General features: G+C 48.9%; 2 protein-coding genes across 7 annotated transcripts in view; one reads left to right on the forward strand and one right to left on the reverse strand.

The window, feature by feature from the left end:
- LOC128928296 (uncharacterized) overlaps positions 1 to 24939 on the forward strand; it is a 42236-nt gene extending 17297 nt beyond the window's left edge. The window contains exons 3-4 of one of the 3 annotated variants that reach the window (XR_013519465.1): positions 15296 to 15553; positions 18873 to 24939. Coding sequence is in view for 2 of the 3 variants with exons in the window: in XM_078329324.1 (XP_078185450.1) it covers positions 15296 to 15323 (28 nt within the window). In the remaining variant the exon portion in view is untranslated. Of the gene's footprint in view, positions 1 to 15295 lie in introns of all 3 variants that reach the window. The other 2 variants (XM_078329324.1, XM_078329325.1) reach the window with 2 other exon arrangements.
- PROSER2 (proline and serine rich 2) overlaps positions 1996 to 25816 on the reverse strand; it is a 100042-nt gene continuing 76221 nt past the window's right edge. For all 4 annotated transcript variants that reach the window (XM_078329317.1, XM_078329316.1, XM_078329315.1 and 1 more), the window contains exons 2-4: positions 21827 to 22046; positions 6055 to 6307; positions 1996 to 3388 (exon numbers count right to left, since the gene is read on the reverse strand). In XM_078329317.1, coding sequence (XP_078185443.1) covers positions 2448 to 3388; positions 6055 to 6307; positions 21827 to 21964 — 1332 coding nt within the window. In that variant the 5' untranslated portion in view covers positions 21965 to 22046 and the 3' untranslated portion in view covers positions 1996 to 2447. The remainder of the gene's footprint in view (positions 3389 to 6054; positions 6308 to 21826; positions 22047 to 25816) is intronic.

A 25816-nucleotide genomic window follows, 5' to 3' on the forward strand; every position in this document is an offset into this window, starting at 1 on the left:
AGAATATAGCATGCAATGCAAAAACAAGCTTAAGATAAAACTCTTAAATTTATTTTCCAAAAATGTGATTATGGCACCAAATGAATTGGTAAGCAGTCCAGTTACCCTGCTCACATTGAAATCACAGGGCCAGAGCAAAGGATGCAGTCCTCATTCAGAAAGAGTATTTAAACTACTGGTCGTATCTACACCTTCTCTTATTGAACACTGTATGGCATCTTGCCTTGTAAAAAGGAAACCCAGCCCTTACAAATCCTTTAAACCCATCCAACATTAACAGGAGGAAAACTTACAGTAACTACTTTTGAAAGTTGTAAAACTAAAGCACCTATTTAAATTAAGATCATCAAGAATCTATGAGGTTATGAGAATAAGAGCTGGATGAGACTAAATATTGCATTTCCAAGGAAAAAGGTATAATCATGCACTTTACATAACTTAAAAGGCAGACGGAATACTATGAAAAATGCCCTTCACAGTACATTTAAGTCTGAATTTAAGTAATACTCAGCGAGAAAGAAACAGGCTCTGTTACAGCCCTGGCAGAAACATAAAAACACAAGGGCGTGACTGCTCAGGGCAGCCCTTCCTGTCTATTTTTAGAGGTCTAAGACTCCAGCCTTAAATAGTTTTGATAATAACACTGTGGCATAACTCAGCGCCTAAGACATGGTCTGGGAGGAAACTGGATTTTTCGTGCTCTGTAAACTCGTTCGCTGTTTTTTCCCTACTGAGATCTTGCTTGTGGAACATGACAGTTGGGGGGGGGAGGGGGCGGGATCTTTAACAATCTTTTGCTTCATTCTGTTGACTGGCTACCTTGGAACACGAAAAACTAAAATTGATAAAGGAGATTAGTTTTTTTGTTTGTGTTTGTTTTTGAGACGGAGTTTTGCTTATTGCCCAGGCTGGCGTGCAATGGCACCATCTCAGCTCACCGAAACCTCTGCCTCCCAGGTTTAAGCAATTCTCCTGCCTCATCCTCCTGAGTAACTGGGATTACAGGCATGCACCCCCACTCCTAATTTTGTATTTTCTTTTAGTAGAGACAGGGTTTCACCTTGTTGTTCAGGCTGGACTTGAACTCCCGACCTCAGGTGATCTGCCCGCCTTGGCCTCCTAAAGTGCTGGGATTATAGGCATGAACCACTGTACCCTGCCCGTTTTTGTTTTTTGGGACAGAGTATTGCTCTGCCACCCAGGCTGGAGCACAGTGGTGTGATCTTGGCTCACTGCAATTTCCACCTCCTAGGTTCAAGCAATTCCCTGCCTCAGCCTCCCCAGTAGATTACAGGCACCTGCCACCATGCTCAGCTAATTTTTGCATTTTTAGTAGAGATGGGATTTCAGCATCTTGGCTGGGCTGGTCTTGAACTCCTGACCTCATGATCTGCCTGCTTGGCCTCCCAAAGTGCTGGGATTACAGGCATGATCCCAGCAAGACTGTTGAGTGAACAATCTTGCTTACTTGGAAGCGGGGAATATTACTTTAATTGGGAACAGAGGAACATTTTGTTGAGGAAAAAGCACTTTGGGTTCACCAAAATATCATGGAGATGTGTCCTTAATGGACTTCCCTACTAGGAAGTTAACAATTTCTTCTATTATTACCCATCAGGATGCTGAGGTGGCTCTGTGTGCTCAAGGATAGGAAGTGCTGGCATCCTGCAGTGACTTAGGAGGGTGTCGAGAAGTTTCTGTTTATGTAGTAATGACGAATGTGGACACACAGGGTGCCTGTGCGTGTATATGTTGACACATGAGTATCTAAAATCATATACACAGGCTCAGGCACATGTCCAAGACCTAGGAGTCCGACTAGGCTTGCTTTCTCAAAATCACCACCTGTTTCACTCCCAAAACTCAAAATTATCGTATACCATACTCCAAAGGTTTCAGTAAAAAACAAAACTGGGCAAGCTAAATTACATCGAGAAACAAAAGCAAAGTGCCATGATGCCTACAGAAAAGCAAATATATTAAGACATTACAAAGTGGAGCAAGCGTTTCTCTTTTATTTTCTTAGAAAAGGCGGGGGGATCCTGAGAGTAAGGGATCTACACTGGCTTTCCTGTCATGTACTTGGAGAAAAAGGCAGACGGGACTCAAGGACAATGACACCAGTCCTGCTCCTCCCCGACCCCCCAAAAGGTGGCATTTACACGTCACGGAAACCCATGGGTTTAACAGGTTCTTCTCTCAGTTCTTGGGAAAAGGGAGACAAGACGCCGGCCGGATTCCTTTAGAGAAGAGTCCTCTGTTTGGGTGGCTGGAGCTGGTGGTGCGGGCTCAGCCTGGCCCCTCTCCACTTGGATGCGCTGCAGAGGGCAGGGGCTCTGGCTCTCATGTCCGTTTTAGGCCCAACAGCTCCTCGATGCGATGCAGCTCCTCTTTCACCCTCTCTTGGGGGTGGGGAGACACAGGGTGGATCCAGGCCCCCGCCGCCCTCACGAGGTCTCCCTGAGCAGCCCCAGCTTCCGCAGGGCCTCCCTGCGTGCCTCCTCCGAGGAGCCACGGCCCGCGAACTGCACGGTGACGCCCTGGGGCCGGGGCAGGGAGTCTGCGCGGCGCCATGCGTCCTGGCCGCCATCGGGCTGCCGGGGCCGGGGGATACTCTGGTGGCCCCGCGTGCTGGGAAGGGCCGGGCCAGGGCGGAAGCAGAGGGACTTCCCGGTGGGCGCGAAGGTACTGGGCGTACTCTTCAGGGCCTCGTGCGCGCTCAGGAAGCCGTTGGCCAGCGCTGGGCCCCGGGAAGCCTGGCTCCCTGCACGGAGACCCTCAGCAGGGCCTGTCCCGTCCTGGCCACGCGCCACCCGCTCTGGAAAGGAGCCGCGCCCCAGGGCCCCCTCGCCCGCGTCCCCCACGGCAGGGAAGGCACCGGCGTGGCCGTGGATGGTGGCCAGCACCTGCGCCCTGCGCTCCTGCACGCTGACGGCCGCCTTGGACAGGGTCCTGCGGGGCTCCCGGGCCGCACCGTTGGTGACGATGATGTTGCTGGGGAAGCGGGGGGCCCTGGGCTGTGCCGGGCGGCTGGGCCTTGGGTCGGGGTCTCCAATGTGGCGCCCCCAGGCAGCTGGCGTCCTCCACTCCCCTGGCCTGCCCTCCCTGGACGGGGAGGTGGGCGAGAGGGCTTCACTCTCCGCCAACCTCTCAGAAATCTTCTGTGCGATAACCAGGGGCGTGGGAACGGAGCGCAGGAGTCGGGGGTGTTCCGCCGGCGGGGAGGGGGCACGCAGCTCCCTCCTGGGGGGCTCGGGGGTGCCGGGCACCGGCAGCGGCACAGGAACGGTCTCGGGAGCCGGAGGGATGGTCTCGGTAGCGGGGGGGTCCGGAGGTGCAGGAGTCTCAGCATCTTGTTTCCTGTGCTCCTTCCCGGAAGGTGCAGGCCCTGGAAGAGAGGGAAGAAAGCCTGTGAGCTACTAGCCCAGGTTAAGTAAAGGCATGAAATTCCCTCTCACTGAACTGAAACGAGCCTCAACCAGACCTGACAGCAACTTCCCCGGTGCCGCCTGTGAGTGAACTCCCTCTCTCCGGGTTCCCTGGACTAGGGAAACAGAAGGTGGTATGTTATGCTCATGACCTCACGTTTAGAAGGGCACGCTGAAGGCCGCCTTTGGCCGGCCTGCAAGTCAGACAGTTGGCACCCAGGAGACGTGCCCTCCACGCGGGCTGCTGAGGCTCCAGCCCCAGGCTGGAACAGGATGTACGCGGTGACCAGCTCATCAGGGGAGTTTATAGAGGGGAAACTGAGGCTAGAATGTGTGGCATACACAGTCACCAGCAGGTCTTTCTCGATGAAGGACACGAAGCTTTGTCACTTTATGATGGCGAATGTGACAGGCCTGGGTCTTGACCCAGAATGCACCAATCACAGATCACCTGACACTGCTCTACTTATGCACCTGTCTCCCAAAATAGAACTGGGCCACGTGGTGGCTCACTCCTCTAATCCCAGCACTTTGGGAGGCTGAGGCAGGTGGATCACTTGAGGCCAGAAGTTCAAGACCAGCCTGGCCATAGTGAAACCACAACTCTACTAAAAATAGAACAATTAGCAGGGTGTGGTGGCATGTGCCAATAGTCCAGCTACTCTGGAGGCTGAGGTGGAAGAATCACTTGAACCTGGGAGGTGGAGGTTGCAGTGAGCTGAGATGGCACCACTGTACTCCAGCCTGGGTGACAAGAGTGAGACTTCTGTCTCAGAAAAAAACAAAAAATATTCCTGAAATTCATATCTTTTCACGTTCGTATCTTCAGAATCTCACAATATATACTCTGTGGGCACTTAAAATTATTATGAAAATGCCAGGTGTGATGGCTCACACCTGTAATCCCAGCAAGTTAGGAGGCTGAGGTGGGAGGATCACTTGTGCCCCCAAGTTCGAGACTAGCCTGGGCTGCATAGTGAGACCCTCATCTCTTAAAAAAAAAAAAAAAAAAATGAAAAATAAAAAATTAGCCAGGCATGGTGACTGCTTGGGAGGCTGAGGTGGGAGATCACTGAAGCCCAGGAATTGGAGGCTGCTGTGAGCCATGACTATGCCATTGCACTCTAGCCTGGGTGACAGAGCAAGTTCCTGTTTCAAAAAAAATTGTTATGAAAATATCATGTTAGAGACTGATGGAGAGGTGTAGCTGATTTTTCAGAGTGTTTTCCTTGGCATGACTATGTGATCTCACATTTTAAAAGTATCAGCTGCTTCTAATGACTTTTAGAACTAGATTTCAAAGCAGAAGTACACTAAAAATGGGAAATTCACATTACTTCTCTTTGAAGAGATGGCTACAAACCAAGTTCCGTATTTACATGGAATTCGTATCCACAGTATGTGAAGTTCAGTGTAATACACAGCCTTGCTTAAAATACATATATGCATATACATGGTCACACACTTTATTTCTAGTGGCTCAAGACAAATGACAGTATTTTATCATTACCACAGCAAAAATACTTTTTTCCTCATCCCTTCCAATCCAACCCCTTGGCCACATGTGTTTCTAGTATCTTTTCCAATCAGGGGGAAAAAACTGGAAGATATTTCTCTCTGCTCATTTCCCTCCAGTTCAGGGATCCCCAACACCCCCCTGGTACTGGTCTGTGGCCTGTTAGGAACCGTAAGCGGTGAGTGAGTGAAGCGTCATTTGTGTTCACAGCCACTACCCACGGCTCCCATTACCGAGCTCCACCTCCTGTCACGTCAACAGGGATATTAGATTCTCTTTCTTTTTTTGAGACAGGGTCTTGCTCTGCCACCCAGGCTGGAGTGCAGTGGTGCGATCTTGGCTCACGGCAGCCTCGGGGGGGTTCAAGAGATTCTGGTGCCTCTCCCTGTGGAGCAGCTGGGACTATAGGTATGCACCACCAGGACCAGTTACTTTTCACTGTGTTGGCCAGGCTGGTCTTGAACTCTTGGCCTCAAGTGATCCATGACGCCCAGCCTGTAAAATAATTACCTGGAAGCCATTTCTAATTTTCTTTCTGTGCATGTGTACATTGTGTATGAAAATGTAAACTCCGGGCCGGGCACGGTGGCTCGCGCCTATAATCCCAGCCCTTTGGGAGGCTGAGGCGGGTGGATCACCTGAAGTCAGGTGTTCAAGACCAGCCTGGCCAAAATGGCGAAACCGTGTGTCTACTAAAAGTACAAAACTTAGCCGGGTGTGGTGGCAGGCGCTTGTAGTTCTAGCTACCAGGAAGCTGAGGCAAAAGAATTGTTTGAACCCAGGAGATGGAGGTGAGCTGAGATTGTGCCACTGCACTCTAGTCTGGGCAACAAGAGTGAGACTCCATCTCAAAAAAGAAAAGAAAAAAACAAAAAAAGGAAACTGTAAACTCCGCTTCTGGGCCCAGTTCGTTTCCTTCTTTATTCTAGTCCCTCTGGCATTTCCCTTTGCTGGACAATGAAACTGCCGAGGATGCTTTTCCCCTAAAAAAATCTGGGAAGACTCAACAGCTTCTACTGGCAAACACAGGAGATCACAAAAAGAAGTATCTCTGTGCCCCACAGACACCGGCAAACCATGTCCCAGGCCTGGCCTGTGCTTCCCCCTCACCTGCTGCCTGGGTCCCCTCTGGAAGGCCCTCGGCTTCCCTGGCGCCAGGTACCAACTGCACTAAGTCGATGACATCTTCAGGCTCGGAGGGACTGGAGGTGCTCTCTTCCAGAGACGGGGAGCAGACGCAGCATGCTCCCCCATCACACAGCACTGGCTCCTCAAAGTCCTCGTCCAGGGAGTCGATCGTCTCCTCAAAAAACAGAAGGACATCCTTTTCCTCATGGGTGAGGTACTTCAGGCTCTCATCATCCTAGAGAACAGGTTTGGGGATTGGGAATGGAAGAAAACAAACAGCAGTTTCATTAAAGTGACAAAAGCCCAGGCAAACTCAGGATCAGTCCATAGCCCTGGGCAGAACTCACTGTCCTGAGTGCCCTGCCATGCTGCCTGTGTGTGCCTCCCCATCACCCTCAGAAAGGCAGAGCCAAGCAGAGCCTCAAAGCTTTGTAACAAGCCCTCACCTTGGGGTTCCTAGCAAGTCAATGACAAAAAGGGCCTGTTGGGGAATGCACTGGCAAGCTGCTGTCAGCCTACTGCTATCTGGCACACTTGTTTTTCCATAATCACAGGAAACCTCTGCTTAAAGACAGTGGATTGAACTCACATTTATCTCTTCTCTCTCCAGAAACCTTACTAAAACAAGGGATTTTTTTTTTTTTTTTTTTTTTTTTTTTGAGGCAGCATCTGACTCCGTTGCCCAGGCCGGAGTGGAGTGGCGTGATCTTGGCTCACTGCAACCTCCACCTCCCAGGTTCAAGGCATTCTGCTTCCTCAGCCCTCCCGAGTGGCTGGGATTATAGGCATGCACCACCATGTCCAATTAAAACAATTAATTTTTTGTATTTCTAGTAGAGATGGGGTTTCACTATGTTGGCCAGGCTGGTCTCGAACTCTTGACCGCAGGTGATCCACCTGCTTTTGCCTCCCAAAGTGCTGGGATTACAGGTGTGAGCGATCATGCCTGGCAAAATAAATGGATTTTTTAAAGGCACAAATCACAACGATAAAATAGCAGGACGAGTGATGACAGAACAAAAGCAGGGCAGCAGGACAGATGGAGACAGAGTGAGAAGGCCCAGGAAAGCCAGAGACCCACCTGCTGCGTCCTGCAGAACCTCCCAGAAGCTCAGGCCCTGGAGGTGCTGAGCGGCTCTGGAAGTGTGGGCAAGGTGAAGAGAGCCCAACTGTTTGAAAGTCTCTTTCAGAAGCAATAAGCTCATCCTGGCACAAAACTAGCCACTTACTCTCAAAGGTGACAGAGGAACCCTGAAGAGGGGCCACAGAGCAAAGCTGACGGTGGAGTGCTATGTTAACAAGGTAGGCTACCAGTGTAGATGAGGACGTGTTAACAGTGTGGCCGTCAGTGCAGCCAAGTGGCCACCCTCCAGACAGAAGACTGTACGTGTCATCTCCGGGGAACTGAAGGATCCAAAGGCCAAGAAAACTGATCCCAAGGGTCCCCCAGCAAGATTAGTCACAGGGAAAGATGACGGTCAATGAGTCCCAGCGTAGACCTGTGCAGCAGTTTCTTACTGTCCGACTCTGGAGTAGGTGCAGATAGCTAACAACCACGGAGCGGCTGAGGAAAACAGTTATGTGAAAGAGCTATCAAAACAAAGGACAAAAATGCAACTTACAGGAAATGAACTATTGAAAACTTCAAAAAGGTGCATCATCAGTTGTCAGGTAAGAGATTCTGAATCTATAAACAGCATGTTGTTTTCTTTACAAGATAAAAGACTATTAGAAACAAAAAAAAATTAACAGCAGAAAAAAGTGAAAAAATAAAAGCTTAAAAGATAAAGTTGTGAAATCAGAAAACTATGAAAAAAAAAGGGCAAGAAAGTTGGAGGATAGATCTGGGAGGGCCACTTTGTGAATAATGGGAGTTCCAGAAAGAGAAATCAGAGATAATGAGAGGAAGAAATTATCAAAATAAAGTAATTCATGGGAATGCCTCTGAAGAGGAGCACGTTTCCAAATTGAAAGGAGTCATGAATGTACAACCTAATGAAGAAAAAGCAAACAGACCCATGCCACGGTATGCATTGTTGTGAAATTTCAGAATACTGAGAGCCAAGAAAAGACCCTGAAAGCTTCCCAGACTTCCCAGAGTGAAAAAGCAGGTCACATACAAAAGACCAGAAATCAGAGGTGAGGCAGGTAGATGACTCAAGCCCAGGAGTTCAAGACCAGGCTGGCCAACACGGTGAAACCCTGTCTCTACTAAAAATACAAAAATTAGCTGGGCATGGTGGCATGCACCTCTAATCCCAGCTACTCAGGAGGCTGAGGCAGGAGAATCACCTGAACTTGGGAGGTGGAGGTTGCAGTGAGCAGAGATTGCACCACTGCACTCCAGCCTGGGTGACAGAGTGAGATTCTGTCTCAAAAAAAGAAAAAGGATCAGAAATCAGACTTTGACAACTGCCTGTGGTTATGTAAGAGAGCATCCTTGTTTTTAAAATGTACTTCAGTATTGAGGGGAGTATTATATAGCAACTACATTCAAATGGTTCAGAAAAAATAAAGCATGCATGTGTGTGTAGATATATATAGAGAGAAAGAGAGCGTGCTAAAATGTGGAAAAAATTTTAAAATTAAAGGGTATGTGGGAGTTCTCCAACTTCATTAAGTTTGAAATAACTTCCAAACAATTTAAACAAACAAAAGTCCAGGGATCAGAAAACAGCAACAGACTTCTCCGCAGCAACACTAGAAGCCGGGGTACAATGAGGGCTCACAACCCGAAAATTCTGAACTAGAATCCGATACGTAATCCGATTATTAATTAGAATTACAGAAGAATAAAGATATGCTTTCTTTTAATACAGATGTTTTTTAGACACATAAGGTCTAACACTCTGATCTCCCATGCCAGCCTTTCTGTGGAGGCCACTGGAGGGTAGTCAGTGCTCCTCTCAACACGGAGTAAACCCGACAGAAGACAGGAGCCAGGTAACAGCAGCGTCCACCCAAGAACGCTGCAGGGAATCCCAGAATAACGGGGGCTCCCCAGGAAGCCAGCTGTGCGGTCAGCAAGTAGACCAGTCCACAGCAAGCCCGGGGGTGACACAGGAAACCACGCAAGCAAATAAAACCGAAACCGTGATCACAGAAAAACCAATGTGAGAGAAAGCATTCATCTATCAATCTGTATACAGCAATATACACACCTTTACCATAACAGAAACAGAGTTGTCTCAGTTTGAAATATGCATACTTAATATATACCCACAGGAAAAAGTACTGAAAGGATATATAGCAGTATGTCAATAGTGGAGGTAAGTAACTGTGGAGAGCTGATGCCTCCAGTTGAGTAGGAAATGGGGGCGGGACATGCATAATGACGCTCTTATAACCCTTGTAGACTATTTGACTCTGTGATGCTATGATGTGGACGCTGCTTCTGCTGTACTTTGGCTGTTTCTGTTTTTTTTTTTGGGGGGGGGGAATGGTGTCACTCCCGTCACCCAGGCTGTTGAGTACAGTGTGGCACGATCTTGGCTCACTGCAGTCTCTGCCCCCAGGGCTCAAGCAATTCTTCTGCCTCAGCCTCTCGAGTAGCAGTGACCAAAGGTGCCCACCTGCCCCTGCTAATATATTTTTTGTCTTATCAAAAGTGATTAAGAGCTGATCCCTGCAGTGTAGACTGATGCTTTCCACACTGATTTGAGAGGTATTCAAATGTCCACATACCCACAGCATGTAACACCCAGGTCCATACGGAGGCTGTGGCCCACACAGTTACAGAGGCTATAGTTGAAGGCATAGTACACTGTTGTTTTGGGGATTAACACAAGAACACATGCAAATTTCTCAAGCTAGCCTGGTCTTATTAGCTTAATCCTGAAAGAAGGACGGCTCAGGAAAAGGAGAGATACCTCGGTGGGTGTTAGGCAGGCAGGCAGAATGGTGCTAGGGAGGATAAGCCACGTGTACCTACCTTTTGGATATAAACCCACGCACAGTCGCTGGTTCTGAAGACGTGTGTCTGCTCAGGCGGGCAGACACGGCTTTCCGAAGTGGTTGTACTGACTGACACTTGCTTTCAACAGGCCTGGTTGTGCTGGTGCCCCCAAGGAGAGGAATGCAGTTACATCTCACTGTGATTTTCCATGTCATTTCCATGAAGACTAATGATGTTGAACATTTTTTCTCCATAATACAGATGAGTACTCCTCATCTGAAGTGCTTCTGGATCTTTTTCAGATTTTGAAATATTTGCATATATATAATGAAATGTTTATGTTTCATATATGCCTTTTGCTGATTTTTTGGAGACTGGGTCTCACCCTGTTGCCCAGGCTGGAGTGGAGTGGTGTAATCACGGCTCACTGCAGCCTAGGTCTCCCAGCTCAAGTGATCGTCCCACCTCAGCCTCCCCAGTAGCTGGGACCTACTGGCACACACTACCATGCCCAGCTAATTTTTATGCATTTTTTTTTTTACAGAGACAAAGTCCCACCATATTGCCCAGGCTGGTCTTGAACTCCTGGGCTCAGGCGATCCTCTGGCCTCGGCTTCCCAAAGTGCTGGTATTGTAGGCATGAGCCACTGTGCCTAGTGTCCAATAGATCTTGGTATCTGGCAGAGTCTCTAGTTTTGGTGGAGTTCTTAAAGTCCTCCTCCTTTAGCCTGTTTAGCTTTTCTTAGCCCTTTTAAATTTCCATATATTTTTTAGTATCAGCTCACCAATTTCCATATTCACATAAGCACACACATAGCCCTGATGTGACTTTAATTGGGATTGCATAAAAGTTTCTCAAACTGGAGAGAACTGATGCCTTTACAGTCTTTTCTCGACCCACGAATACAGCGTGTGGCTTCATTTATTTAGATGGGTGGTTCTTAGAGTGTGATTTTTGACCAAGAAGCAGCATCTGTGAACTTGTTAGACACATTCTTGGGTCCAATCCCAGATCTACTGCATTAGAAACTTGAGGCACGGGGCCTGTCAGTCTGTGTGAGACGCGGCCTCCAGAGTCTGATGTGCTGAAGCGGCAGATGCCCGATGTCTCTTCAATTTCTCTTGCCGATTTCTCACGGTTTCCAGTGCAGACAACTCTCTTGCCCTCTGTCTACTGGGGTATTTGCTGTGGCTCTGCCTATGCTTCTCAGTTAACTTTCCACCATTCTCTCCTTTATCTTCCTCGGGAGGCATGGCCAGCTCTTTGGGAAAGGGCTAGGTGGTAAATATTCTGGGCTGTGCAGGGTTTAGATAGCAGCTATGCAACTCTACCAGGGTAAGGAATGAGCCTCGCTTTCGTTACACTGCACTTTATTTTAAAAAGCAGGGAGTGGGCCATGGGCTGTGATTGTCACTTCCTGGTCCCGGCTCAAGTCCATCATTTGCTCTTCCTACATTGGCTTCTAAGGCAGCGACGCCCGTCTGTGCCCGGCTGCATCTCGCCTACTTTCATGGCTCAATTTCAAACCTCTGCCCACCCCCACAGCATCCCTGAATCACAGCCACACACCTGCATCTGTTAGGCACAAAATCCAGTACCACGGTGTAAATCACGCCCTTGCTGTCTAGAGCTTACTACCCAACGGGGGCTTCAGATAAGAGCACTGGCAACTGCCCTGGATTGTGGAACTCCTATGACAAGGTGACCTGGGTGTGATGGAAGCACAGCAAGCCACACTTCTGGGGAAAGGGGTCTATGCAGGTAAAACTTCCAAGAGGGAAGAACACGTCACCTGATAACCTGGGAGAACTGGATGGGAGTTAAGAAGGAACAAGGCGCAGTGAGCCATGAGCCTTTTGGAATGATCATGTTGGTTATAGTGCAGAAAATATTGAATATGGTAAACATTACTATTTTTTTTTTTTTGAGAAGGCATCTTGCTCTGTTGCCCAGGCTGGAATGCAGTGACACAATCTCGGTTCACTGAAGCCACCTCCTCCCAGGTTCAAGCAATTCTCCCGCCTCAGCCTCCTGAGTAACTGGGACTATAGGTGCCTGCCACCACGACTGGCTAATTTTTGTATTTTTAGTAGAGATGGCATTTCACCACGTTGGCCAAGCTGGTCTCAAACTCCTGACCTCAAGTGATTCACCTGCCTCAGCCTCCCAAAGTCCTGGGATTATAGGCATGAGCCATTGCACCTGGCCTCAACCCAGCTGCATGGCTGCTTCTGTTCTGTCTTTTCCCATCACACACTAACAAGCATTGACGGACCCTTACTTGGATGCCTGCCCAGGCCTCACACATTTCACCCCAGAGTTCCTCCGCTCAGTCTCACCTCAGGGTTCTTTCTTCCTCTGCTTGCTTATTTGTACAAAGTGAGTCAAAAGTCAGTTTTCACCAGGCCAGTGGGTGAGCAGTTTCCCAGGTCCTGGGAGGCTGAGAGTCCCACATCCTCAACCTACCTGAGCCCCTCTCGGGTATGGGGTAGGAGTGGGGTCTACGCACCAAATGTATCCCAGGTGCCTTCTCTGTGGTCAGCCTGGTCTTGTGGCCTGAGTCCCGAGGCAGGCCCAGCCATGCTGTGGGCTCTGTCTGCTGCCTAATCCTGGGGGCACGAAGCTGCATTCTACAGTGAGCCAGAACTGCCTGCTCTGGGAGGGGAAGACACGGGAGGCAGAAGCAGAGAGAGCTGTGGGGAAGGGATCAGGGCCTCAGGGCCAGAGAGGAGGCTTGTGGCCCTCGGCAGGGAGAATCTGTCTACCCCTCCCTTGGGAGACTCCGGATGTGGCCTGTCTCAGAGATGCTCAGAAGAAAAAGATGGCCTAGGGCACAGGTAATGGGGGCGGGGGTGGGGGCAGGGGCAGGGGCACGGGCAGGGACAGAGTGACTGCAGATGGGCCAGGATTTCTTTTCAGGAGGTGAAAACATTCTAAAATTTACTGTGTACTTATACTAAATGCCATTGAATGTACAATTTAAACAGGTGAACTGTATGCTTGTGACTTGTATCCCAGTAAAGCTGTAACAGTAAAAAATACAAAAGCACAAGGCATTGCCTGGTGGCCTGTGGAGGCTCCTGCAGAGCCGGTGCTGCTGGAAGAATCCTTTGCTAGTAACTCAGGTCCCTAAGAACTACACAGATAGGAAATGAGAAGCAGAAACAGCAGCTTTCTTGGGCGAGAGTGAGTTGAAGAAAGCCTAAGTGTGTCCCTATTGGGAAGGCAGAAGAAGGCTGATGGCAGAAAAGAAAATTCCCTTCTCACAAATTCTATTTTTTTTGAGACAGAGTCTCACTCTGCCACCCAGGCTGGAGTACAGTGGTGTGATCTTGGCTCACTGCAACCTCTGCCTCCTCGTTCACACGATTCTCCCACCTCAGCCTCCCATGTAGCTGGGATTACAAGCATGCGCCAGCAAGCTTGGCTATTTTTTTTTTTTTTTTTTTTTTTGGTATTTTTAGCAGAGATGGGGTTTCACCATGTTGACCAAGCTGGTCTCAAACTCCTGACCTCAAATGATCTGCCCGCCTCAGCCTCCCAAAGTACTGGGATTACAGGCATGAGCCACCACACTTGGCCAAAATGATGTTTTTAATGTACCAGTTTGGGATTGTGGAGTAAACAGCAGTTCTTTAAGGATACAAATCTTCAGATGTTAAAAGAACAAGCTAGAAAACCATCCCTCACGTATTATGCCGACTTCAAGAAATGACAAGCCTCTGAAGGAAATACTGCTTTGCTTCCAGAACATGAGCAACGTATTTCTACCCTCATAGGTATGTTAGGATTTTGAAGAGATAATCTCTAGTGGTTTCAAACCCGAAAGTTAAAATGTTGCACATACAAAGGTAATGACAGTGCACGGGATCCAGCCCCCATTACGAGAACAAAGTCCCAGGCTAGCCGATCTCTGTAGACTCCTGCAGAGATGACAGAAAAAAGGTCCGTCCAACTCCATTCAAGCTCTGAGGGGAGCAGCCCCATCAAAAGCTAGATGATGACTTTTTCTAAAAAGCTAGCAACAGGCACAAAAGTCAACAGTCCTAGCTATTCCTATGACAGCACAGATTTGGGACAGGAGTTTTGTCTGTAGGGAAACAGTGGAAGAAAACCTTTGTTTGGCTGAACAAAAGTGCTGAGAAGGCTTAAAATATGCATACTGAAGTAACCCTATCTAAAAAACTGCTGAATTGGCTGGGTGTGGTGGTTCATGCCTGTAATCCCAGTACTTTGAGAGGCTGAATTCCTTGAGGCCAGGAGTTCGAGACCAGCCTGGCCAACATGTTAAAACCCCATCTCTACTAAAAATACAAAAATTAGCCAGGCATGGTGGTGTGCCTGTAACTCCAGCTATTTGGAAGGCTGAGGCAGGAGAACTGCTTGAACCCGGGAGATGGAGGTTGCAGTGAGCCGAGATCATGCCATTGCACTCCAGGTCTGGGTGACAGAGCAAGACACTGTCTTGGCAAAAAAAAAAAAAGAAAGAAAGAAATTTAATTGCAGACTAAGACAACTGTGGCAGCTCCTTGTGAAGGATTTTTTAAAATGAAGCAACAGAACTCATCCTAGTCCAGACCAAAAAAAAAAAAAAAAAAATCACAAAAAAGCTGTGGTGGCTAAGAAAATGTCTGGAGATGAGCCAGCATCTCTGAACCGCCCCCCCACCCCCTGCGTCCGTGGTTGGCAGCCTGGGCTAGCTGGTATTCAGGTATTGGGCAAGTGTCATCTGATGCCTTCTTACCCACACCACAGTTAGCTCTCTGACACTTGACCAGTGCCTTATTGATTTAATAATCCCAGCTGCTGAGAGAGCCGCTCAGAGCTAAACAGAACAGGGGCGGAGAGAAGCAAACGCAGGCAGCCCCTTCCTGCACAGCTCTGAGGGTCGCGCCCACTTTGGCAGCCTCAGACGAGAGACTGTAAATGCAGGTGGGGCATCCCACGGTTTTGGGACAAAGGTTTTAATATTATTACTATTTTTAGATGGAGTCTCCCTCTGTGGCCCAGGCTGGAGTGTAGTGGTTTGATCTTGGCTTACTGCACTCTCTGCCTCCTGGGTTCAAGTGATCCTCCTGCCTTAGCCTCCGGAGCGGCTGGGATCACAGGCACGTGCCACCACACCTGGCTAATTTTGTAGTTTTAGTAGAGATAAGGTTTCACCATGTTGACCAGGCTGGTCTCTTGACCTCAGGTGATCTGCCTGCCATGGCCTTCCAAAGTGCTGGGATTACAGGTGTGAACCACTGCACCTGGCCAATTACGGTTATTTCTAAACACTATTGTCATGTTTAATGATGGCTCACTTAAACCTGTGCTTCTGGCAGGAAAGAGACACGAACCCATGAAGAATGAGATGCCTGTACAGTTTGGATTACAGAACCAAAGAAGAATGGCTTCAGAAGATGACAGCTGGGCTCCCGGCTGCCTTAAATGTCTTTAAACTGGTAATACCGATCTTGCTCTCCTCTCTCTCTCTTATAGGAGATCTTGATTGAGACAGAGATACCCCGAGCGTGCAGCATTCGCGGTGCTCCGAGACCCTCATGAGCTTGGGTCCTCCATGGCGGTCTCGCCACTATACTGTGAGTTCTAGAAGGAGGCAAACTGAGTCTTATCCCATCATCTCTCAGTTCTTACATGCAGTAGACATTTACGAGATGTTGACTGAACTGGCCTTTTAGAAAAGCTTCTGAGCTATGTTTTAAAGCAGCTGTTCGACCAGGATTGTTTGGATTCCAGCCAGGTGAGAAGCCAGGATGAAGGGCAGGGTTATTACTGACTGAGCGGCTTCTCCCTCCTGGCTCCTCTGGTTCGGTTTCCACAACTGAAGTCACGGAGCAAACAGCACATCACTCCTCAGACTTTGCTCCGGCCCGGCCACATGGGAAGTCCCCAGTGCTTGCCGCACCTTTTCATCCCAGGAGCCATGTGTGTCAAATGCTCTTGGGGGACCAAAGGCTCAGGAGCTGCTGGCTGCTGCCTGGTCACAGACTGCTGTGTCACTTCAGGGCCACAGCCCATGTGGCTGTGGGCAGAGGGCATTCAAGATAGTTCCTCAAATATTAAATCCTAAAAACTCGCTCACAAATGGGCATCATTGTTTTTGCCCAAACCAGAGGTAAAAATGAAAAAGCGGTAGGCTTGGGATGTCCCCAGCCACCCTCACAAAAGCAGCCATAGGCTTCGAGCTCAGCTCCCTGGGAGTAGTGCGGATGGAGAGCTCCCCACCCTTTCAAAGCAGCCAGATCTTATCTTTTCTAGAGGAAGCTTCAGGGTATGTGAAGGCAGACCCGACTTCAGGATTCAGAGCCAGAGCCTGTGAACACCAGCGTGAGTGCACCCAGGGGGTTTGAGAGATGGCATGAGCCCTGGAGATGCTGGCCTTAGAGGCTGACGTCGGTCACCAAACACCCAGAGCCGCCTGTAGCAGCCATAGAGAGCTGGCACCTATGGAGTCTCCAGCCCTTCTTGGGCCTTTTATTTAGCGCCTGCATTGCCTCTCGAAGTGGCAGACTCCACAAGCACCGGCGTCAGGAAGTACCGCCTTGCACACATCAAAGCTGCCCTCTTATGTTTCATAGGAAAAGACAGAATTCAAGGGACACCTTCTCAGCCACATATTGTGGGATTTGCACAACTAATTCTAGTGCTACCTATACCTTTCATTAAAAAATGTTCACAGGCGGGACTCTTTACTAAAAAATTCACAGGCCCAACTAGCCTCTTGAGAAATAAAGACATGCTCACTGCCCTCTTAGAGCAGCCTCAGGCATAACTGCGGCCACACAGATAGCCACGACAATCCTATGTAAGTGGCTGTTTAAAAAAATATTTGAGATCATCTTCTAGAATTTACTTATTTTGTGTGGAAATAGGGGTCTTGCTAGGTTGCCCAGGCTGGCCTTTAGCACTTGGGCTGAAGTGATCCTTATGCCTCGAGCCTCCCAAGCAGCTAGGACTACAGGTGTGTGTCACCAAACCTGGCCACTTTAAAAATTTTTAACCTGCACTGACTCAGGAGAAAAGTTTCGAAAGCGCAAAGATCTGTTATATCCCAGGTGACAAATGCAAGTAGCACTTCAAACTTTAGGGTACTTGTAATTAAAATCAGGCGATCTTTTTTTTTTTTTTTTTTTTTTGAGATGGAGTTTCACTTTTGTTGCCCAGGCTGGAGTGCAATGGTACGATCTTGGCTCACTGCAACCTCTGCCTCCCGGGTTCAAGTGATTCTCCTGCCTCAGCCTCCCAAGTGGCTGGGATTACAGGCACGTGCCACTACGCCCAGCTAATTTTCTATTTTTAGTAGAGATGGGGTTTCTCCATGTTGGTCAGGCTGGTCTCAAACTCCTAACCTCAGGAGATCACCTGCCTTGGCCTCCCAAAGTGCTGGGGTTACAGGTGTGAGCCCCCACACCCGGCTCATCTTTTAGGAATAATGTTTGCTTAAAACAAAAAACTATAAATCAGAACTAGGTTTTCTCTCTTTCTCAAGAAACTCACAGTCTAACTAGGTTATGTTTTACGTACAGAGCCCTCTAAAGAGGGGCATTTACTGAAGTACAATTTAGAGGCCTAAAAACACTGCTGACTTACTCATCTTTCATGACCTCAGGAATTAAAGGACACCACTTAATTGAAGAAACCGCTATGGTTGATTTTTGTTCTAAAGGGAACGAAATTTAAAAAGGATCTGATGAGTTAGAATAAAACTTACAGCTTCTCTCAGAATTTACACTTCCAAAAAGGTAGAGCATGACATTTAAATATGCTCTAATGCTGTGAGAGGGACTGGCTGCTAAGTGCCTGTGTGAAAATCATGTGACTATTTACAAAACTTTAGTAGGATAAATACAAAAATTAGTAGGGCATGGTGGCACACCCCTGTAATCTTAGCTACTCAGGAAGCTGAGGCAGGATAATTGCTTGAACCAGGGAGGCAGAGGTTGCAAAAGAAAAAAACAACTTGAGCAGACTGGGTGTGGCGGCTCAAGCCGACTGTCCCAGCACTTTGGAAGGCTGAGGCAGGAGGGTTGCTTGAGGCCAGGAGTTCTAAATTAGCCTGTTCAACATAGCAAGACCTCATCTCTACAAAAAAATGTAAACAATTAGCCAGGTGTGGCGCTGCACCCCTGCCATCCCAGCTACTTAGGAGGTTGAGATAGGGGAATCACTTGAGCTTAGGAGGCCATGGCTGCAGTGAGCTATGATTGTGCCACTGCACTCCAGCCTGGGTGACCAAACAGAAACCACAAAAACCCACTTTAGTTGTCATGTAAGGTTAAATGCCACACACACACACACACACACACACACACACACATATACACACACACATACATACATACACATATATATTTTTGAGACAGAGTTTCCCTCCATCTCAGCTCACCATAACTTCTGCCTGCCAGGTTCAGGTGGTTCTCCTGCCTCAGCCTCCCAAGTAGCTGGGATTACAGGCATGTGCCACCACAGCCAGCTAATTTTGTTTTAGCCAGGTGTAGAGATGGGCTTTCTCCATGTTGGCCAGGCTGGTCTCAAACTCCTGACCTCAGGTGATCCACCTGCCTCGGCCTCCCAAAGTGTGGGGATTATGGGCACGAGTCACTGCGCCAGGCCCTCATTTTGCTAGTTCTAAGGAAAATGCACAACTGTGAAATAAGATGACAAGTAAACTTGGCTCAGTAACTGTCCCTGGAGGGAAATGCCTGCAAACAGTGAGCAGGCCTGAGTGGAAGGCAAGAAAACACGACCAGAACACTCCACCAGCATCCTGTAATAAGACAGTACATGCAGCAGGATTCTGTGACCCCACACACACACCATGCAGATGTAACTTGATTAGGGGTGTCCTGTGAGTGGCTTTACAATGCTGTTTCCATGATTCTACCCTATGATACACAGGGACAGGCCCGGTGGGGAGCAGACAGAGGCATCACATACACCACAGGAGTGCTACTGGATGCTTTACCCAATAGGAAAGAACTGGGTAGAATAGGAATCCTTCAATTTAAAATCAAACTCATGCCCATGAGACTGGCAGAATCAAGAAATGTGTGGAATACGGAGGAGGAAGGCATGTTTCCCTTTCACCACCTCATCTTTGCATCAAAGGAAAAGTAATTTAAAAGTCTACGGATAAGAGACGGAGACAGGAGGAGGAGCAAGGATCCAGACAAGATGGTGGCGGCAGGATGATGGGAATGACGCCGCACCTGGACACTAACAGACACCAGGGAAGGAGAAGCCGGCGCCGGCACTGCCTGGGGGTGGGCGCTGCTGGGTATTTCTTTGAGACAGAGTCTTGCTTTATCGCCCAGGCTGGAGTGTAGTGGCATGATCTCAGCTCACTGCAACCTCTGCCTCCTGGTTCAACTGATTCTCCTGCCTCAGCCTCCCGAGTAGGAAACCTGACTTTCCTGTTAGCCCGCACATTCCGCGATGGACGGACCCAGGTTTCCTGTTAGCCTGCACATTCTACAGTGGACCTGAGCATGCCGTTCGCCCGCATATTCTGTGAAGGGTTGTATTTCTACAGCTGTTGTCTAAGCTCCCCGAATTCACTTTACAAGCTTGCTTCTTCTAAGAAGACCCTCGGAAGAAACCTCTTTGCATTTTCTCCTGGCCTCATGTGGTAGCTGGTGTGATGCACCAGCCAGGTCACCAGCCAGGAGGAAGGACCTCGTTCCTGTCTGCTGCAGGCGCAGCTAAAGGTGGCCCTCAGTGGTCAGTGGGACTGTCTTGGCTGAAAGAAACTGATTCATCAAGGTTATGCCTCCTTCCTGGGGCAGCCCGCACCTGAGGCTCTTCACCATGAGTGAGGGCGCTGTCCTCGCCCCAGCGTGGTGACTGAAGGCTCTCCCAGCCCCAGAGCTCACTGGGGAGCAGCCAAGGCTTGCGCTGGGCCCACACAGCCCAGCTGCTGCCTGGAACCAAATCTGCAGCAACCTATTCTCTCTGAATGGACCAGTCACGAGAGTGGAAGCTCCAGTCTTACATCCTTAACCCCTGGAGTAATGCTTCAATATTTAAGCCAATGTATAAATCACACACAACATTTTATACATACACCAAAGAGACAGAAGGTTAAATACAGAACAGTTAGCTCTGCTCCTTTGTGGGCACGTCTGCAGGGGTCATGCAGCCCTCGCTGTCTCTGGTGTATGTGCATTTGAGCTAGCACACGGGATTGTTAAGTTGGTTAATATGAGGAATAGACCCAGTATAATTAGAATGGAGATACAAAAGCAACTTTCTCACCCCAGATTCCAAACATGTGACACCCTTAGTATCATGGGCTCCTCCAGGAGAAGAAGAGCAAGTGCTTCATTGGTGCTCTACCAAGAGAGGCCACAGCTCAGAGGCTGTTCCGAGTTCTGCCTCAAGGTCAGCAGGAAAATGAATGTGAAAGGCAAGAAAACCCTTCAAAGACCCTGACTCTGAATTGGCTTTTTGTGCTCACTCAATACCAAGATCGCCTGCTGAGCACTTTCGATTTGATCCAGCACCACGGGTGCGAGGGAGTGTTTCAGACTCTCCTAGAGCAGGTGGCCATGCTGAGTTTTGGAAAAACCCTTCCAGAGCAGGGCTGTGTCCTAACTATGCCTGGGAGCACATACTCCAAAATTACTGGACTATTCATCTGTATGTGTTTCTGCATCTGCCTTAAAAATATGTGTTCAAATACATTCCTTATATTATTTTTAAAAATTAGAAAGTTTCAAACTTGATTCTTCAGTATGTTTAGACTCTCAGACATTCAGAGGGCAATTTGTTACATAATTTTCTTTTGGTGAATCAATTTTTTTTTTTTTTTTTTTTTGAGAGTCTCGATCTGTCACCCAGGCTGGAGTGCGATGGCACCATCTCGGCTCACTGCAACCTCTGCCTCCCTGGTTCAAGCGATTCTTTTGTCTCAGCCTCCCAAGTAGCCAGGATTACAGGTGGCCAGGGCATGGATTACCATGCCCTGCTAATTTTTGTATTTTTATTAGAGATGGGGTTTTACTATGTTGGCCAGGCTGGTCTTGAACTCCTGACCTCGTGATCCACACGCCCTGGCCTCCCAAAATGTTGGGATTACAGGCGTGAGCCACCGTGCCCAGCCAATCAAATAATATTTATCACATATTACTATAATGGTCTAAAAAAAGAAAATATGCAAGTGGGGGTCTAGAAAATTCCATCATTACCAGTAACTACCCCATGCCATGTATACCTATCTTCAGCATAACAGGCTAATTTTATGGCTTAGTATATCTGAGGGAAGCTGGTGCTCCCACTGGAAGGAGAGGACCTGAGAGGTGCCCCCGATAGTTCCTATTAAGGCCCGGGGGGCCAATTCTCTCCAGTGTTCCTCTAGGAGTGAGTGTCATGGTCTGCCCGCTCCTGAAAGATGAATGTCCTCACTGGGGAAGGTACAAGATCCTCTTAACTGTGCGAACTCTTTCTGTAAAGTTCCCAAAGCTATGTAAGGGTCTGGACGCTGAGAGAGGAGGACAGAAAAGCATCTGTACTTGCATAGAGTGAGACCCGAGACGGAGCCGTGTTTATCCCATGGGCTCCTCAGCCCTGCTCCTGTCTGGGATAGTTTCTGCCTCGGGCCTGATCCTGCCTGGGCCTAAGCAGCCATGAGTTATTGGCCACAGCAAGGGATGTGCTCCATGGCTATGGGTAGTGCTCTATATTTGTGCAAAATTTAAGATTATTAAAAATAGCCATTTCACAAAGAAGTATGCCAAAACACCAAGCTAGTTGACCCAAAAAGATCTGGTAAGATACTCCTTTAAGGGACAGGGACTGAGGCAAAATCCACCAACCCAGGCACAGGAGAGCATGAAAGAAAAACCATCACTCACCAAAGTGAAGCTTCTGGACCGAGAGCTGCTGCTTCGACTCTCCAAGCTGCCGCCTCTGCTGAAGGCCCGGGGCCTGCAGTTGGGGGACGTGTCCGAGTTCATGTCCGATGAGTCTGATTTCTGGTGGGTTACAGGCATCCCCACAGAGTCCTCAGGGCCCAGCTCGATCACAGGAAGCAAGGCAGGAGCCAGCAGCCCATTCTGCGGCAACAGCTCACTTCTAGAGACACGAATGACAAAAGTCAGTGAGCCTAGACAGTCAGCCTAGATAGTCAAATGCTCGAATCCCTCAAAAGCACAGCTGAGATCCACCTCCACTCTCAGACGTGAGCATTAGGATACAGGGGTCTGGGGAACGCTAAGTCAGCTGGTTTGAGGACGCCGATTGCCACTTCTCCTTTACACTGTTAACCATTCTGAAGACATAAGAATAATTAGGCTGGGTGTGGTGGCTCATGCCTGTAATCCCAGCACTTTGGGAGGCAGAGGCAGGTGGATGACCTGAGGTCAGGAGTTCAACACCAGTCTGACCAACATGGTGAAACCCCGTCTCAAAAAGAAAATAATAATAATTAAAATTTTTTCGGAGATGGAGTCTTGCTACGTTGTCCAGGCTGGCACTATACTCTTGGGCTCCAGCGATCCCCCTGCCCCGGCCTCCTGAGTAGCTGGGATTACAGGCACAAATCACCATGGCCAGCTGGAATGATCTCAAGGGAAGATGGGAAAATTCAAGATTACTCTGGTGCTGGAATCCTGACAGAGTAATGTGACATCTGCACTGAGGGTCTGCACTTCCAAGCTCTTCCACAGTCAGGCTCGCCTGTCTTTTCTGCCTCAGACACCACAAACTGTGGTTCCTTCTCTAGCTCCATTACAGTTCAGACTTGAGGGGAGGTGACAAGAACTAACACGTTACCACTGGGAGCTTGGCTGACATCTCCAAAACCGGAGACTGTGGAAGCCTCATGCTACTGCAGGTTGTTCATAAAAAGTAAAGCGCCCCAAGCTACTACTACGAGGAAGTTCCTGTTTTTACTTCTAGGAGCAAAGACACTGAAACGGTCCCCTGTAAGCCCCTTAATGTCATATGGTCCTCTGACCGCCCCCTACCCCACTTTTTTGCGGAGACAAGGTCTCACTTTGTCACCCAGGCTGGAGTGCAGTGGCAGAATCACAGCTCACTGCAGCCTGACTTCATGGACTCAAGCAGTCCTCCCACCTCAGCCTCCTGAGTAGCTGGGACTACAGGCGTGCACTGCCACACCCAGCTTATTGTTTGTAGAGCCAGGGTTTTGTCATGTTTCCCAGGCTGGTCTTGACCTCCTGAGCTCAAGTGATCTGCCTGCCTTAGCCTCCCCAAAGTGCTGGGATTATAGGCGTGAGCCACCGTGCCTGGGCCTCTGACCCTTTTAGCAGGAAATCTAGCCCAGCCCCTGAACAGTGTGTTAGAGAGTTCAACAAAACCTTCTAGAAGACCAAAGAAGACTCATAGGAATAAGCCTCTTGCTGATTAACAGATACATGACCCTTTGTGGAGAAAGGCCAATCAGCATTGAACACCTTTAGGGGAACCCTGTCACTCAAGACTTCAAGCATTACCATGAAAACCTCCGCTGAGAAACCTAACAAACATCTCTGTCGAACAGATTAAAAAAGAGACACATTTCTGCCCAATCAGTACACATCAAATGGCGATTTAAGAGCAAGGCTAGGAAACCAGAAGATAAGCATATGCATAAAGTTGCCACTATTCCAAATAGTAAAACGAACACAAAGTCGATGGTCCTAGGAGAGCTGGTGGGCTGTGGAGCCAGGAGAGAAAGGCCGCTCCCTTCATCTTCCCGTACATTCCAGTAAGCTCTAGAAAGCCCTCCTTTCCCAGTCCTGCCACCATCTCAGGAGCAAATGGCCACACTTGGGTATACGGAACAGCTCAAGTAACTAGGTCTTTCCGTCATTCACCTGAAAGGGCTGATTTTGCCACGTGTGACTCAGTGCCCATCCCTAGATGAACATCCCAGGGCCGGAGCCCCATCATACAAATGAGCCACGGAGACATCTCCCACGCTCCCCTCCTGCCATTCACAAGTGGCCCACTGCCCAGCCCCGTGGACTCTTCCCTTGGAACGCGAGTTGTATCCACTTCCCTTCGGGTCCCACTCCCAAGTTCAGCACATTTTAGCACGTGCCTGCATTACTGCCACAGCCATTGTCTTCATCTGTTTTGTGCTGCTGTACAAGAAACAAACTTCCCTGCCTCGTGGTTCTGGAGGATGGGAAGTCCACGATCCAGGGTCACATCTGCCGAGGGCCTTCCGGCCGTACCGTGAGACAAGGGAAGTTGTCACCGATGAGAGAGAGCAAGAAAGGAACAAACTCGCTTGTACAGTGAACCCACTCCTGAGATAACATGAATCACCTCCTGTCCCCACCTCTCAACATGGCTGTCCTGGGGATTAAGTTTCCAATACATGAGCTTTGGGGTACACGATCCAAATACAGCCGCCACATGCTGTCCTCTTGCCTTCTCCCTCTTCTCTACACTTCTGCTGGGTTCTCCAGCTGGATTGATCTTGAAACACCACTTTAATGTCACCACGCTCCCCAAGGCAGTCAACTTTAACCCATTCCCAACAGGCTGGAGAATCAGTTTCAGCCACTCGGTCATCACCTGCTTCCATCTGAACCCATCTCCTTTCTAGCCTCAGCACATTCTTTGATGCTTCCTGTTTTCCTGCCTCACCTTGGGCAGATGAATCAGAGGCTTCCCTTCCATAGAGGAGCCCAGCTACGCACTGACGCTTAACTCAGGCAATGGATTAGAAGCTCGTTGGAACTGAGACCCAGACCTACAGAACACATTTATGGGGGTAAAGGCTGGTGTGTGTGTTTTTAGGGAGTTCCGCAAGTGACTCTGCCACATAGCACCAACTCTGAGGGAAGACAGATGTGTAACAATGCTCAGTGCCATTACAGGGACTCCATGAGTGCCCAGGAAGGAGCAGCTCCAGGGAGGTTCAGAGACTTCACAGTAAAGGCGACAACTCTGCCCTAAGAGATAGTTAAGGTTTAAGGGGACAGCTGGTTAAACAAACTCTTTTTTTTCTTTTGAGACGGAGTCCTGCTCTGTTGCCTGGCCTGGAGTGCAATGGCATGATTTTGGCTCACTGTAACCTCCGCCTCCCTGGTTCAAGTGATTCTCCTGCCTCAGCCTCCCTAGCAGCTGGGATTACAGGCACCTGCCACCACACCCGGCTAATTTTTGTATTTTTATTAGAGATGGGGTTTCACCATATTGGCTGGGCTGTTCTCGAACTCCTGACCTCAGGTGATCCACCTGCCTCGGGCTCCCAAAGTGCTGGGATTACAGGTGTGAGCCGCCGCGCCTGACCCGTTAAACAAACTGTTCAAACAGCACTTTAACATCACCACACCTGTGGGCATTCCTAACACAGAAAACAAATCAACAAAGCTGTGGAAATGTAAGCCTGTTTAAAACGGCAAGTGCTCAGGATAAAGCCGGGAACGCAGCTCAAACACAAGATACAACACGGGTTGCCGAAAAGGTAGAGAGAGGTGCAAACGGGATGAGGTCAGCTGGACCCCAGTGAAAGCAGCTTTCAGTTCTGAACTTTGCCCACAGGTGGGGAGAACGAAGGGAGGCTTACACCCCACAGAGGCAGAGGACCACACTACAGTTGAGAAAGACGACTCTGGCCGTGGTCTGAAGGGTGGGCAGAACCAGGAGAAGACTCTGAAAGCAGTGAGGATAACTGAACACCACACACCATTTAAAAAAGAGTAGGTGCTCCTCCATCTCCATGACATTCTGTGAATGGAAAAAAGCAAGGGAAATGCCTGTAATCCCAGCACTTTGGGAGGCTGAGGTGTGTGGATCACTTGAGGTCAGGAGTTGGAGGACATCCTGGCCAACATGGTGAAACCCTGTCTCTAATAAAAATACAAAAAATTAGCTGGGTGTGGTGT

This window comes from Callithrix jacchus, chromosome 7 (assembly GCF_049354715.1).
Source record: "Callithrix jacchus isolate 240 chromosome 7, calJac240_pri, whole genome shotgun sequence".
Classification (NCBI taxonomy): domain Eukaryota; kingdom Metazoa; phylum Chordata; class Mammalia; order Primates; family Cebidae; genus Callithrix; species Callithrix jacchus.